Source organism: Pseudophryne corroboree, chromosome 2 (genome assembly GCF_028390025.1).
Source record: "Pseudophryne corroboree isolate aPseCor3 chromosome 2, aPseCor3.hap2, whole genome shotgun sequence".
NCBI classification, from domain to species: Eukaryota; Metazoa; Chordata; class Amphibia; order Anura; family Myobatrachidae; genus Pseudophryne; species Pseudophryne corroboree.
In genome coordinates, this window is record NC_086445.1 from 638,798,893 (window position 1) to 638,815,042 (window position 16,150).

A 16,150-nucleotide genomic window follows, 5' to 3' on the forward strand; every position below is an offset into this window, starting at 1 on the left:
TACCACCTGGTGTAGACTTTATAACATGTTTCCCTAAGTGCCACACTAATAGAAGCTTTAGCAATGCGCAATCTAATTTCTTCCCATTGATCATCTTCCAACGGTTGGGAGAGATCTGATTCCCAAGCCAGTTCATGGGGTTCACGGGTAGGAGAATCTGGAGTTCGAATGGAGTTATATATTGTAGAGATATTCCCCTTTTTGCCAATCGAAAGTAGACACATATGTTCAAAGGAGGTGGGTGGTCTCAAAGGAGTAATTTTAAGTTGTGATTTAAGAAAGCTAAGAATTTGAATATAATGGTAATGACACGAGGATGGAATACCGAGGCGTTCTTGAAAATCTCCAAAAGAGGTCGGTGCTGAGTGGCCTTTAAGGGTGTCACGAGATTTATCCATGTTAGATTGCCATGGGGCCGCTATTTTTCGTTCGCTGACTGGGCGGGAAGGCAGGGTGACCCCAGATAGGTGATAAAGGTGAGGGGTATGAAGAGAGATTATGGGTGTTGCGGAGTTTGTCCCACAATCCAAGGGTGAATTTAATCGTGGGGACTGAATAGGCCGAGGCTGGTCTGCAGGACCTGGGAAGCCACAGAAGAGAGTCGAGGGGAATACCCTGATATATTGAGTTCTCAATATCGACCCATTTTCTGTTCCCTTGGGGGGAATGCCAGGACACTATGTGGTTAAGGTGACAGGCGTTAAAATAAGCCTGAAGATTAGGATATCCCAAGCCGCCTGATGTAGCACTCTTAGTCAACAGTGTTCGTCTTAATCGAGATTTACGGTGAGCCCAAATAAATTTGTTGCATAGTGTTTGCAGGGAAGCCAAAGTCACTCGGGGCACCATTATCGGATGATGTGAGGCATTTGCAGCCACCAGAGGAGTGAAATCCTTGCTTTCGGCGACAGACGTATCCTCTGGTGCATGTGGAGATGAGATCCCGACCACTTGTCCAGGAGGTCCAGTTGGAAGAATCGAGCATGAAATCGTCCATACTGTAGAGACTCGTAGGAGGCAACCATCTTCCCCAGAAGGTGAATGCACTGATGAACCGATACCCGGGCAGGCTTCAAGACATCCCGGACCATTGATTGTATCACCAACGCTTTCTCCACCGGTAGAAACACCCTCTGCACATCCGTGTCGAGGATCATCCCCAGGAAAGACAATCTCCATGTCGTTCCAAATGTGACTTTGGAAGGTTCAGGATCCAACCGTGATCCCTGAGCAGTCGAGTTGTGAGAGCAATGGACTGCAACAACTTCTCCCTGGACACTGCCTTTATTAGCAGATCGTCCAGGTACGGAATTATGTTCACTCCCTGCCTGCGGAGAACCATCATCTCTGCCATCACCTTGGTAAACACCCTCGGTACCGTGGAGAGGCTGAATGGCAGTGCCTGGAACTGATATTGAGTCTAGCAGTGTGAATCGGAGATAAGCCTGATGTGGCGGCCAAATCGGAATGTTGAGGTACGCATCCCTGATATCCAGGGATACCAGGAACTCCCCCTCCTCCAGACCTGAGATCGCCGCTCTCAGATACTCCATTTTTAATTTGAACTCCCTCAGATAAGGGTTTAACGATTTCAAGTTCAAAATCGGCCTGACCAAACCATCCGGTTTTCGGTACCACGAAAAGGTTCGAATAGTAATCCCTGTTTTGCATATGAGGTGGAACTGGGACAATGACCTGAGACTTTTCGAATTTTTAGATGGCTTCCTGTAGGACAGCCCTGTCTGCCAGCACAGCTGGTAAGCCTAACACAGTATCTTGTACCCAGGGATCCAGGCCAGACGACACCCAGATGTGGCTGAAACGTCTGAGCCTCTGTCCCACCGGCCCTTCCTCCAGGCTGTGCGGTCCACCATCATGCTGAGGATTTTGAGGGACCAGAAGCAGGCTTCTGGTCCTGGGAACCTGCAGTAGCAGGTTTTTTGGATTTTGCACGACCTACTCTAAAGAAGGTGTTAGAAGGCTTGGTCTTTTTTTGTCTTAGCTGTCTGAAAGGACTGGGATGGAGATGAAGAAAAGGGTTTCTTCTTAGCAGGAGTAGCTGAGGGAAGAAAAGGTGACTTACCCGCGGTTGCCGTGGAAATCCACGCATCTAACACTTCCCCAAATAGAGCCTGACCTGTGTAGGGTAGGTTCTCCACACTTCTCCTGGATTCTGTGTCGGCAGACCATTGGCATAGCCAGAGTCCTCTGCGAGCTGATACGGACACATGGAAGATATCCCTGCAGACATCGTACCCAGGTCTTTCATGGACTCCACCATGAATATCGCAGAATGCTGTATATTACGTAAAAATAATTCAACGTCACTCCTATCCATTGTATCCAATTCCTCAAGTAACGTGCCCGACCAATTTACTATAGCTTTAGAGATCCATGCACAGGCAATAGTAGGCCATAGCACGGGCCCTAAAGCCATGGTTATGGATTTGAGCGTAGTGTCAATCTTACGATCAGCTGGTTCTTTTAACGCGGTAGATCCAGTGACAGGCAAAACCACCTTCTTTGACAGTCTGGAAACAGATACGTCAACTATGGGTGGGGTTTCCCATTTTTTTCTATCCTCGATCGGGAAGGGAAAAGCAAACAGAACCTTTCTTGGGATCTGGAATTTTTTCTCCGGGTTTTCCCAGGATTTTTCAAATATAGCGTTTCATTCTTTAGACGCAGGGAAGGTTGGCGAGGCTTTCTTATTGTCTGTGAAGTAAGCCTCCTCAAGTGTTGTGTCAGCAATATTTAACACATCTCTAATGGCCTCAAACATCAACTGCTCCCATTTTGCATGGGATGCCGCCCCCGCAGCACATCCCCATCACCGTCTGCCGTGTCAGAGTCGGTATCCGTGTCATCTTGCATAATCTGAGCAAGGGCACGTTTCTGAATGTGTATGCTAGGGGACTTTGAAGGGATAGGAACAGACCCTGACCAAACTGCCATAGATTTTAAAACCTGAGTTTCAGTCTCAGTATGAGCTATTCTAGTAGAGATCTGAGCAATCATACCCTTAATAGAGGATAACCACTCAGGCTCATTAACAGGGATCTGAGACAAGACAGTACAATCCTGTGCACATGGAATGTCCTACTGAGAGGAATTCTCTGCAGCAGCATATAACACAGAGTCCCTAGATGTGGCTATGTGAGACAGTACAAACCCACAACACAGGGAAATGACAGACAGTTTCCCCCCAAGAATGCCAGAGAGCCACAGAGATCGGAGCCAACCCACACACAGCGCTTTTTTAGATTGAGTAAATTCCACTACCTAGCACTTACAGTGTACCTTAATAGACTACACAGTATGTACACTCGCCTCCCCACACCTTCTACAACCCCCTGGTACCGCACAGGACCGCTGGAGTTGCTTGGAGGGACAGCTCTCCCCGTCAGCGTCTCTCACAGGAATATGCAGGCAGGAAAATGGCGCTGAACACTGCTGGGTCCGCTCTGAGAAGCTCCGCCCCCTGAACATGGCGCTGCTTCCCGCTCCACATATCTGTATACTGGCCAAAGGATTCAGCTAGCAGCGTTACCGGAGGTCCCTGACAGACTTCTGACCAGTTAAGGGTACGGCACTGGCTCAGGGCGCCCCTCACAGCTCCGCACTATGTACCGCTGAGCCTCTGGGCCGCAGTCCGTACTGCGCTCCCACCCTGTTTGCCGCCATTTTCACACCGGCTCCCCGCTTGCAAGGGGGGCCGGTGACTCACTCGCCGCTGGAATCTTCTGTCTCTGTAAGGGGGTGGCGTCATGCTGCGGGGGTGAGCGGTCACCTGTGGCGGCGAACATTCATTCCCCTCAGGAGCTCAGTGTCCGGTCAGCGGAGATAGTGGCTCGAAACCCTTAGGGCGGACACTACTCCCCCCCTTAGTCCCCCGAAGCAGGGAGGCTGTTGCCAGCAGCCTACCTGTTGCCTATAACTCTTTAAAAAAAAATAAAACTAAAAAAGCTCTAGGAGCTCCCCTAGCTGTGACCGGCTCCTCCGGGCACATTTTCTAAACTGAGTCTGGTAGGAGGGGCATAGAGTGAGGAGCCAGCCCACACTATTAAACTCTTAAGGTGTCAGTGGCTCCGGGTGGACCTGTCTATACCCCGTGGTACTAATGTGGACCCCAGCATCCTCTAGGACGTAAGAGAAATGGGAGTGGGCTTGCATACCCACTGAAGACAAAGAATAATTGGACTCTCGGTTGATAGAAGTATATAAAAGAAGATTAACTCCCTACAGAGCACCAACCTACCTGGTGACCTAGAGTATGAAGTCCAGAAATGTATTGAAGCTGCAGGAAGCATATTCCTGAAGTGGGGATCCAATGAGAGCCGCAGATGCCTGAGCTGTGAAGCTGCAGCTGGAGGGGAGCAAGTAGCAGAGACCTAAGCAGTGGGCACTGGGGACTCTGTACCGGGTGTGGTATGGTATGCCGGCGGTCGGGCTCCCGGCGACCAGCATACCGGCGCCGGGAGGCCGACCGCCGGCTTACCGACAGTGTGGCGAGCGCAAATGAGCCCCTTTTATTTTCCCTCCAGGGGGGTCGTGGACACCCACGAGGGAGAATAAGTGTCGGTATGCCGGCTATCGGGATTCCGGCGCTGGTATACTGTGCGCCGGGATCCCGACAGCCAGCATACTGAAGACCACCCCTCTGTACCCGCTGCTGACTGACCCCAGCACTGCCAGACCTTTTAAGTAAAAGCCAGTGTCTGGCGCGCTGCTACTACTACTACTACTTCGAAGCTACTATGGTAAGTACTGAACTAAAATTATGCACACTGGACCTTTTTCAGATGTGGTTGGAGGTGTGTCTCATGTCACAGCCTACCAATTGTCAGTGCTTTGCTCAAGCGCCAGACCCGCAATGGGCGTGTGCAGTATGGGTCTGTGAAGTAAGAAGCAGTACAGCATCAGACAGTAATTGAAAGTCTGACGCCATTTAGGGGTAGCGTCAGCCTCCATTTCCCAAAATGGAGGTTTGTCACAACCATTGTGGGGGAGGCATGAGACTTTCTGTCCTCTTTGTTGCATCTGCGGCGGTCAGCTTGTGTGACCTCACAGATCACACAGCCAGCCGATAGTTTTGCAAATGATTTAATTGCTGCATCCAAAGACACAGCTCAGATCACTAATACATTCAGGAAGTGTGACACCTAGCAACATCTGAATCAGGCCCACTGTGTACCTAAATATCTTTTTTATATACACACAAACTCTTAAACCATTGTCCTATAATCAGGGAGTAAGTACCAGGTGCTGTAGTGATACACCAGTGTTTTAGATCACACATTTTTTCCAAACAAATCTTGCTGGTTTTTTTTTCATTATTTCAGTGTTATGATGCTATCATACATATTTTAATATATAATAATTAACATGTTATACTGTGTCATTAATATATGAGAACCAGTAGTGGATTCTTAAAAATACCTACTTTTTTTGGTGATATCTTAGTAAGGGATACGGTTTGTATTTTAACTGCCAACATCCTGAACGCTGGCATATCAATCCCAACCCCTTAATAGGTAAACACTTGCATCCCTGTAATGATGGAAATTTAATAACAACATATATTGGGGGATATTCAATTGTTTGAAAAGTCAGTAGGGTGTCTGTTTTTCCCTGTCTATTAGATTGTTTTTTTCTATCTAATAGACAGGGAAAAACAGACACCCAACTGACTTTTCAAACAACTGAATACCCCCCATTGTATCCTATAAAGCCTGGGATTATATCTCCTTTTTAGCTATACAGTACTATTTCATTTATACGAATAGACCCTAATTTAAATTTTCAGAAATGTAACAGGCTGTCACATCTGTTCCTAAAACATAACATATTACACAGCACTTTACATAGAATACCATTCACATCAGTCCTTGGCCGAATGGAGCTTACAACCTATATGGATTCAGTATGATATTCCGCCTGTCGGGATCATGGCGGTCAGGAGACAGATGCTGGGATCCCAACAGTCAGAATACCGGCGGTGAGCACAGCGTGTACCCTCGCCATTCTGCGGACCAAGTGGCGGCGGTTATATTCCACATCAGATGGTGGCGTAGACCCGGACCACAGTTTGCAGTGTTTGCTGCATCGAGACGTATAGTGAGAGGGTGTTTGAAGAATACATAGCCAGCACGCAGCCAGCCTACCTGAGCCCCCGAAGTCCCACCTGCTGGAACCTGGACTGCAGCTTGGAGCTCATGTGATATGAAGAGCTTGCATTTGTTAATACAGATGCGTCCTCAATCTAGCCTCAATACACCATGCAGCACCAGTTCCTGTGCAACTCTGCTAAAATCGGGAGTCTTATTTGGCCAAAAATGCATCTTAGTCACAACGAAATTCAACTTTTATAAGACGCACAAGGAGACTGTGCTGATTAATTTGATATCACAGAGCAGAACAGTACTTGAATTGGAAAAAAGCTGCTGCTACATTGTAGATCTTTGTATACAGATTCAGAGACTCAGTCGCACACAGTTATTCATGTGTCATATCAAATTAATCAGCAGAGTCTCCTCTAGTTGCATTGCATTGCGACTAAGATGCATTTTTAGCCACAAAATAGTAAAAGAGACACTCTACGCTTCTCACATGACCTAGGTGCCAAGAGGAGCTGTTTCGTGTTACTGCATGCTGCAACACGGCTTGCTGCATGGCATGCCAGGCTGCGACTATTTACAGCTAACGATCGATCCATTAATTTCTAAAGGAACAGTCGCAGCCTGGCACGTCATGCAGCATGCCGTGATGCAACATGCCGCATCGCAGTAAAATGAGCATAGCCACATCTGTATGTGTGTATATATATATATATATATATCTATCAGCAACACAATTACTGGCACTCAATACCTCCCATATACGATGCCCAGGTGCCCTCCGTCACTTTCGTGTATATGAATCCAAATATACAATGGCGGCACTCAAACGGGACTTATCCAGCAAATGAAAAAGGAAGAGACAAAGCTCTTATCCGTAGTTAACGTTTCAGTTTTTATAACTTTCGTCAGAACAACATATACAGGACAATACACATACCTTTATACCCTTCACCTACACCCGTGCACTCCTTCCGTGGCTCGGCCGCGCCGGCGGGGGACGGATGACGTCATCACACTGCACCGCTTGTTCGAGCGTTCCTCTTCATCGTCGCTCCGGTAACCATGGAAACCAACTGTGACAACAAAACATGATATTCACTCTGCTAAATCCTGTGCAACCCTGAAATACAAAATTATAGACCAACAACGCAAGAATATCCGAGGGGGTGATAGGAATAAGTTGTTATTGCAACGGGAAGCCAGGTGGATACACCGTTTAAATACTGTAGCCCCAGGAGGGCTCAACGAGCAGTTCAGCTTGAACTGCTTTATTGATTAAAGGATGATATTATATAGTTGTAGGAGGGGTGGTCTATATGAGCAATATAACTTATTCCATTGCTAATTACATGCAGTTTGGTATCCGGTATCTCAGGGGTTACACGGGATTTAGCAGAGTGAATATCATGTTTTGTTGTCACAGTTGGTTTCCATGGTTACCGGAGCGACGACGGGGAGGAGCGCTCGAACAAGCGGTGCAGTGTGATGACGTCATCCGTCCCCCGCCGGCGTGGCCGAGCCACGGAAGGAGTGCACGGGTGTTGGTGAAGGGTATAAAGGTATGTGTATTGTCCTGTATATGTTGTTCTGATGAAAGTTATAAAAACTGAAACGTTAACTATGGATAAGAGCTTTGTCTCTTCCTTTTTCATTTGCTGGATAAGTCCCGTTTGAGTGCCGACATTGTATATTTGGATTTATATATATATATATATATATATATATATATATATATACACTCCATATATTCGGCACTCACCATTCCACAAATAGACAACGAGCTGGGTGCCTTCCTATGTATCAGACAGCGGGAACAGGAGTCGGTGCCACTCGCAGCAGTTGGATACAGAGACCAAGGAGAGGCAAACAACCTTTTATCTCAACATTTCAATTTCGGGACATTCAAAGTGAATGGGAGTGTCTCTTATGCTGGCTGGCCAGTGAGACCAGGAGCACACACGCCCAGGCACGCTGCGCGCCCTCATCTGCGATGCAACCACGCTCAATGAGCGTGGCTCCATCTGTATTTTGATACTGGTATTGTTTTCTAGCAATAATATACCCTATTGTTTGTCTATTAGGGAGTTTATACTGTAAGCTCAAATGAAGTAGGGAAGGATATGCATGATTACAACTGAAAATGCCAAAGATGACTGTATCACAGTATGTGAAATATGTAAAGAGCTTTGAGTCCTACTGGGTGACAAGCAGTTGTAATCATTGTGGTAGCATATGATTTCCTTCACCCTCAGCCTGACACCCTGTGTAACAGAAGAACAACAACCTGTGTAACTGTAAGACAAGAGACAAAGAAGAAACAAAACACTTAATGATTCATGAGTTGGAAATGTACAGGCATCTTTATTCCAGAAACTGTATATACTGTATGAAAGCAAAACTGTGTCCAATAAAATAAGATGGGTTCAACTGCATTTAAAAAAAATATGGCACCCTCTTTAATGTACAGCTGGAGCCTTGGAAATCATTCTTGGGATTGCATATTTAAAGATAACAAGAGCAGTCATTCCATCGCCTCCCAGAATGAGCCAATGTTTATTACAGTAGGCCTCAAAGATGTAGGATACTGGTGGCTAGGGGCTCTCAAGTAGATGATCCTGCTCAAAAGTAAGATAAGCGTTGTTTCGGAAGAACATAATATAGTCGAGTTTCTTTGTAGTTTCTGAAAATGTTAGAATTGTCTTTAGTTTCCTCTAGAAGGGGTTGTCTGCTTAATATACAGTAATCTCCCTCCACATCCCTGTGGAGCAAATATGGTGTTCTCAATGGTGATCCCCTTACCTGAAACTGGATTGCCATGTATACTTTTCATCTTAGCTTTGCCATTGCACCTCATTACATGAATTGCAATCCACCCAGTCTAATTCAGTTGAGCTTTACTGAAGAAACTCAATTAATTGAATTCCCTAGGTCCATATGCTTACAGTGTGATCCAATGCCTAGCTTCAGGTAAGGAGCATTTCCTCTTGGGGGTAGATAATGTTATATTAAAAGGATATTGACTACTATAACAATAAAAAGTTTCATATGGAGTGATTGTTGAAATTTATATAATCTATACAATTCAGTGCCAAAATCTGTTTTACATTCCAAAGAACATATTTACAATTATGAAAGCTGAAATGGCAGTTATTTAAAATGGCTGGGCTGTAGGACACTATGGTGTTGCTAATATGTGAGAAGACTGCAGTTATACTCTGTAAGTGAAGCTAAATTTTAATAAAATAGGGTTAATTTACTTTTAGAGGTAATCTATCTCTTGCTTTCATTGCTGAACTTGCACTAAGTGGATAATAGTGGATTAATGACTGACTGTTGTGGTTTAGTGCAAATTTTGCAACTAAGTGCAATTTTTGTAAATTAACCTCAATGAGGACTAATTTATTGTTATACAAGTTGTTAATCTTTAAGCAAGATTTTTAAAGCTGTCTTTTAAAATACTGCATATTTAAAGTTTAAATGTTTTCCAAAATTAATAAAAATACATATTTCTGCCGTGCTTGAATTCTTTAAAAATTATTATATGCCAATTTGTTAAAGGTAAAATATTATTCCACACGTAAACAAACTCAGAACTTGAAGTGCTACTGTAAAGAGTATTCCGAACACACTAAAATAGTTATTTTGGATTTTGCCATCTCGTTTGCTATGAAACATGCATTTCTTTGTGTCGATGTCTAGGTCACTTAGTGGTGGTTTGAAAGTGTGGCACTTGGCTTTATTTTGAAGACTTCAATGTTAAGATGAGAAGCTATTTGATTGCAGATGCTGACACTGTACCGTATCAAATCAAATAGCGACAATACCTATGAAAAAAAAGGAAAAAGGTATTGCATTAGTAGTGTACAGTATTAAAGTGGCAAGGATGGTTTGCTTTTTAAATTATTGCCACTATAAAACATCGGGCAAACTCACGATGCCTGCAAGTGGCAGACCAATACATTTCCCCCTAAATTTTCAAATGAACCCTGAAATTGTACCTGTTAATTGAAGCCCACCTGCCCTCCCCTCTTATTGCAAGTTCACTGGCCAGTAAAACCGTCACGTTGGTAAATATGAGCATGGCCCTCTGGTTCTCTCCATGCACTATCCCTGTTTCCAGAGCACTCCCACTCACAGATAGGAACTTTCATCCTTTTTGTATGTCCTTCCCAGGGCACCGAATCATTGACTGCTACTGGATTTAAATGTCACTCAGTTAAATCAATATCTCAGTGGTTCAATTACACCCTTGTACTATCTGTTTGAACCTTTTTACATTGAATTGTTTGTGTATTATTGTAATTTCCATATATGGCACCATAACATGCGTTACTTACATGACATGGAAACAGAATGGTCAAACTGTATTTATTCTTGTCTCTTAGACCAGTTCCACAAACTGTTTACTAGGTTTAGAAAAATCTCAAGGAAAAGGAAGCCAGTGTGGTTTACAAACTAGGTAACAACTAGTGTGAAAGCAAAAAAAATATGGCCTTTGGGAAATATAAGCAGACTAATAATAATGACAAAAAGTTGCATCTTGCCAGACGAAAAGGAGGCAAAGATGGTGGTCAGGCATGCAAAGGTAGAAACAATAAACAAGAAAAAGCGCTAGTTTCCTAGCGCTTTTTCTTGTTTATTGTTTCAGTTTTAGGGTCTAACTAACCCTGTTATATTAGCTGCTCCAAGAAAGACCACTCACTACGAGCGCCAAAGGTTTTACTTGTTAATTCCATTCCTCCACTTATGCAAAGGTAGAAGCTAAGCAGAAGATGGGCAATTCAGTTGATAAAGGGGGCAAAACTTTTTTCAAGTATATAAGTAAAAGGAGAAAATCAAATGGATGAATAATAAGACTTAAGGTGAGAACTTGGTGGACGGTGACAAAGCAGTAGCAGATCATCTAAATAATTACTATTGCTTAGTATTTACTACAGAAGGAGAGGAATCGGCCACAGTTAAGTTGCAAGAACATGCGTAAAAATAAGGTGGATGACGGTATATTTACAGAGGAGAAGGTCCTAACAGAACTCTGAAAACTGAAAGTGGATAAATCAATGGAACCAGATGGGATACTTCCAAGGATACTAAAAGAGCTTAACTTTTTCAGGTATAGTGGCAAATATGCGTACATTTTCTTTTAAACAAAAATAAAAGGTTACTTTAAACTGTTTTACTTTGTTTTAGTTTTAAACTATATATTTTTTACTAAATCGGTTAATTTAATCATTAAAAAAGATTGACAGGCAACGCTTTTTAAAATCAACTTTTGATTAAAAAAAATATATCTCTCTAACAGTAATTTGTCCCTGAAGAGGTTAGAAGATTTGGTGGAAGCACAATTAACAGAATTATTCAACCAGTCACTAGCTTTAGGAGCAATTCCGGAGGACTGGAAAAGAGCGAATGTAGTACCACTGCACAAAAGCAAGTGAAAAAGCAAGGAAGAGGCGAGTAACTACAGACCAGTAAGCCTCACATCAGTAGTTGGGAAAGTAATGGAAACACTATTAAAAGAAAGAATTGTGGAATATCTTAAATCTAACAATTTACAGAATCTCAAATAGCATGTATTTACTGGGGAAGATCATGTCAAACAAATCTTATTGACTTTTTTGACTCCATGACTAAAATAATACATTGAAAGTGGGCAGTAGATGTAGCATACCTACACTTTAGTAAGACATTGGAGTATGGTCCCTCATCACAGACTGTTAAATAAACTCTAAAGTGTGGGACTGGATTATAAAACAGTGGAATGAATAAGAACCTGGTTACAGGATAGGAAACAGACAGTTATAGTAAATGGAGTGCATTCTAAGGCGGGAAATGTTGCCAGTGGAGTACCCCCAGGGATCTGTACTCGAACTAGTGCTCTTTAAAGTCTATGGGGTATATTTACTAAGCTCCCGATTTTGACCGAGATGGTGTTTTTTCATTAAAGTGTCATCTCGGGAATTTACTAAACTCAAATCTCGTCAGTGATGAGGGCATTCGTATTTTTTTGGAAGTCAAAGAAAAAAAATACGAATGAATACACCCTCGGTCAAATACGACTGTTTTTTGATACAACTCGGTAATTTAATAAAAAGTGTATTTCACGAACACTGCCGGCAATAGCCAAACACTGCCGTGAAAAAATACAAATCGTAAAAAAAAGCAGATTTAAAACAGATCTGCTTTTTTTTTACCGTGTTCTGATAGGCATGCACGGATCCATGAGATCCGTGCATGTTTATCAGTGGGAAGGGGTGGGAAAGTGTTACATTTTCAGGAAAAAAATGCGTGGGGTCCCCCCTCCTAAGCAAAACCAGCCTCGGGCTCTTTGAGCTGGACCTGGTTGAAAAAATATGGGGGAAAAAATGTCAGGGGTTCCCCCATATTTAATCAACCGGCCCCGGGCTCTGCGCCTGGTCCTTGTTCAAAAAACACGGGGGACAAATAGCGTAGGGGTCCCCCGTATTTTTTAAACCAGCACCGGGCTCCACTAGCCAGGTACATAATGCCACAGCCGGGGGACACTTTTATCTAGGTCACTGCGGCCCTGGCATTACATACCCAACTAGTCACCCCTGGCCGGGGTACCCTGGAGGAGTGGGAACCCCTTAAATCAAAGGGTCCCCCCCTCCAGCCACCCAAGGGCCAGGGGTGAAGCCCGAGGCTGTCCCCCCATCCAAGGGCGGCGGATGGGGGGCTGATAGCCTTGTGTAAAAAATGAGAATATTGTTTTTAGTAGCAGTACTACAAATCCCAGCAAGCCTCCCCCGCAAGCTGGTACTTGGAGAACCACAAGTACCAGCATACGGTGGAAAACCGGGCCCGCTGGTACCTGTAGTACTACTACTACAAAATATCCAACAAGAAACAGGAGACACACACCGTGACAGTATAAGTTTATTACATACACCTCCAAACATACATACTTACCTATGTTCACACGAGGCTCAGTCCTCTTCTCCATGTAGAATCCTAGGGGTACCTGTGAAAAAAATTATACTCACATAATCCAGTGTACCTTCTGTTCTTTGTATAATCCACGTACTTGGCAAAATAAAAAAACGGAAACCCGACCACGCACTGAAAGGGGTCCCATGTTTTCACATGGGACCCCTTTCCCCGACTGCCAGGACCCCCCCTGACTACTGTCAAAGAGGGTCCCTTCTGCCAATCAGGGAGCGCCACGTCGTGGCACCCTCCTGATTGGCTGTGTGCTCCTGTAGTGTCCGTCAGGCAGCACACGGCAGAGATACAATGTAGCGCCTATGCGCTCCATTGTATCCAATGGTGGGAACTTTGCGGTCAGCGGTTGACCGAAAGTAACCTCACCGCTGACCACAAAGTTCCCACCATTGGATACAATGGAGCGCATAGGCGCTACATTGTATTTGCCGTGTGCTGCCTGACAGACACTACAGGAGCACACAGCCAATCAGGAGGGTGCCACGACGTGGCGCTCCCTGATTGGTAGAAGGGACCCTCTTTGACAGTAGTCAGGGGGGGTCCTGGCAGTCGGGGAAAGGGGTCCCATGTGAAAACATGAGACCCCTTTCAGTGCGTGGTTGGGTTTCCGTTTTTTTATTTTGCCAAGTACGTGGATTATACATAGAACAGAAGGTACACTGGATTATGTGAGTATAATTTTTTTCACAGGTACCCCTAGGATTCTACATGGAGAAGAGGACCGAGCCTCGTGTGAACATAGGTAAGTATGTATGTTTGGGGGTGTGCATGTAAGTAATAAACTTATACTGTCACGGTGTGTGTCTCCTTTTTAGTAGTAGTACTACAGGTACCAGCGGGCCCGGTTTTCCACCGCATGCTGGTACTTGTGGTTCTCCAAGTACCAGCTTGCGGGGGAGGCTTGCTGGGATTTGTAGTACTGCTACTAAAAACAATATTCTCATTTTTTACACAAGGCTATCAGCCCCCCATCCGCGGCCCTTGGATGGGGGGGACAGCCTCGGGCTTCACCCCTGGCCTTTGGGTGGCTGGAGGGGGGGACCCCTTGATTTAAGGGGTTCCCACTCCTCCAGGGTACCCCAGCCAGGGGTGACTAGTTGGGTATGTAATGCCAGGGCCGCTGGGAGCAGTATAAAAGTGTCCCCCGGCTGTGGCATTATGTACCTGGCTAGTGGAGCCCGGTGCTGGTTTCAAAAATACGGGGGACCCCTACGCTTTTTGTCCCCCGTATTTTTGGAACCAGGACCAGGCGCAGAGCCCGATGCTGGTTTATGAAATATGGGGGAACCCCTGTCATTTTTCCCCCCATATTTTGTCAACCAGGACCGGTTCAAAGAGCCAGAGGCTGGTTTTGCTTAGGGGGGGGGGGGGTGGGGGGTGGGGGGGACCCCACGCATTTTTTTTTTTAGATTTGTAACAATGTTATTTTTTTTTTACGAAAGGTGCAAAATGAAGCCCTGCACGGATCTCACAGATCCGACCGAGATTCATTGTGTTAATGTCGGCAGTGTTTTACTATTCACTCCCGTAAAACACTGCCAAAAAATACGAATGACATCGACATCGGAAAACACGAAAATGCAGAATACGACAGCTTAGTAAAGTAGTCCTAATAAATTCAAAAAGTTGCAAATTTACACTTTCGATGTCATTCGTGTTTGAACTTTAACCTCATTCTGAAAAATACGAATTTTAGTAAATATACCCCTATGTTGGTGACATTGCAAATTGTATTGAAGGGAAGGTACAGAGGTGTCCCGCTACAGCCTTGCCTTTTAGCATTGTGCAGTAGCAGGACTGCGACGCGCATGAATCGCAAGCGGCTTCAATTAGAATGAATGAGAGCTATGTGCGCATGCACAAGCACCTCGCATTCATTTCAGTACTATGTATATGCAACTCTATGCTGCAGTTTGTGCTACAAACCAAAGGGACACATCTGTATGCCTTTTTGCAGATGACACAAAGATATGCAACAGGGTAGACATACTGGGAGGGGTAAAATAAATGATTGATGATCTAACACTAAAAAATGCAAAATATCATGCACTTGGGTCTCAAAAACCCAAAGGCTAAATATAGTATCAATGGTACTATAATGAAAACTATTGAGGAAAAGGATCTAGGAGTCATGGCTTTCCAATTAGCCCAAAGTGTAGCTGCCGGATGCACATATTAAGGTTTTGTTTGGGGGGGCCTCACCAGGCTCCAAAAATAAAATCCCCGATAATTACTCTGTTTTGGCGAATTGAGCAGTGAAAACACATTGGTCCGTGAATGGTTTCACAAAAAAAATATATTATTTTCTGGGTGCAAAAAATTGGCTCTAATTGAATTGCCCAAAGCTAAAGACATTTAAAAAGTCTGGTCTTCTGTATCTGAAAAATTATCGGGGATAATTGGAGTTTTAAAAAGTATTACATTACATTAATACGAAGTAGTAGTTTAAGGCTGTGTATACACTGATCAATATACAGTATTGCCCGCAGCAGAATAGCAACAGTGTACACCCGAAACTGTATGTCTATGAATGACATAATTCGTAGACATATTGCTTTGGCCCTGCAGCACAGCTGATGCCGATATATCTTGCAGATACTGTATATCGACATGTCTGGCTGTATGTATGGACAGCCCACCAACCGTCTGTACACTGGCTGCAAGGACCGTTGACAATGACATCACAGATGGACAGGCAAATTCAAATATCCACACAGTTATGATGTCTGGACCGACATATCGAGCAGCCGATTGATAAGTGTGTATAGCTTAACTGCTTCGCCACTTGGTCGGCGTGACAACGAATCAGCAGAGGAATCTTTTCAGTGTGTGCCAAACCTAAGTGTCAAGATTACTGATATTCTGAAGCAGTTTAGTTAAGCTGTCCCAACGGGCCCTCTGCTTGCAGGTATAAAATCCTATAGGCATTTTGATAGCTTAGACATCCGTTTGGTATAGAAATATACAGTACACATACGTAACGTGGGCATTATGAAACATAATATTATACTGTAGAAAGTATCAAATTGAATGGGTAGTATTGATTGGTATATAATCATGTGTGGTACCCA

General features: G+C 44.3%; 1 protein-coding gene across 2 annotated transcripts in view; it reads right to left on the reverse strand.

Moving 5' to 3' along the window:
- Positions 1-8,452: 8,452 nt before the first annotated feature.
- CEPT1 (choline/ethanolamine phosphotransferase 1) overlaps positions 8,453-16,150 on the reverse strand; it is a 508,394-nt gene continuing 500,696 nt past the window's right edge. For both annotated transcript variants that reach the window (XM_063954949.1, XM_063954948.1), the window contains exon 9: positions 8,453-9,943. In XM_063954949.1, coding sequence (XP_063811019.1) covers positions 9,824-9,943 — 120 coding nt within the window. In that variant the 3' untranslated portion in view covers positions 8,453-9,823. The remainder of the gene's footprint in view (positions 9,944-16,150) is intronic.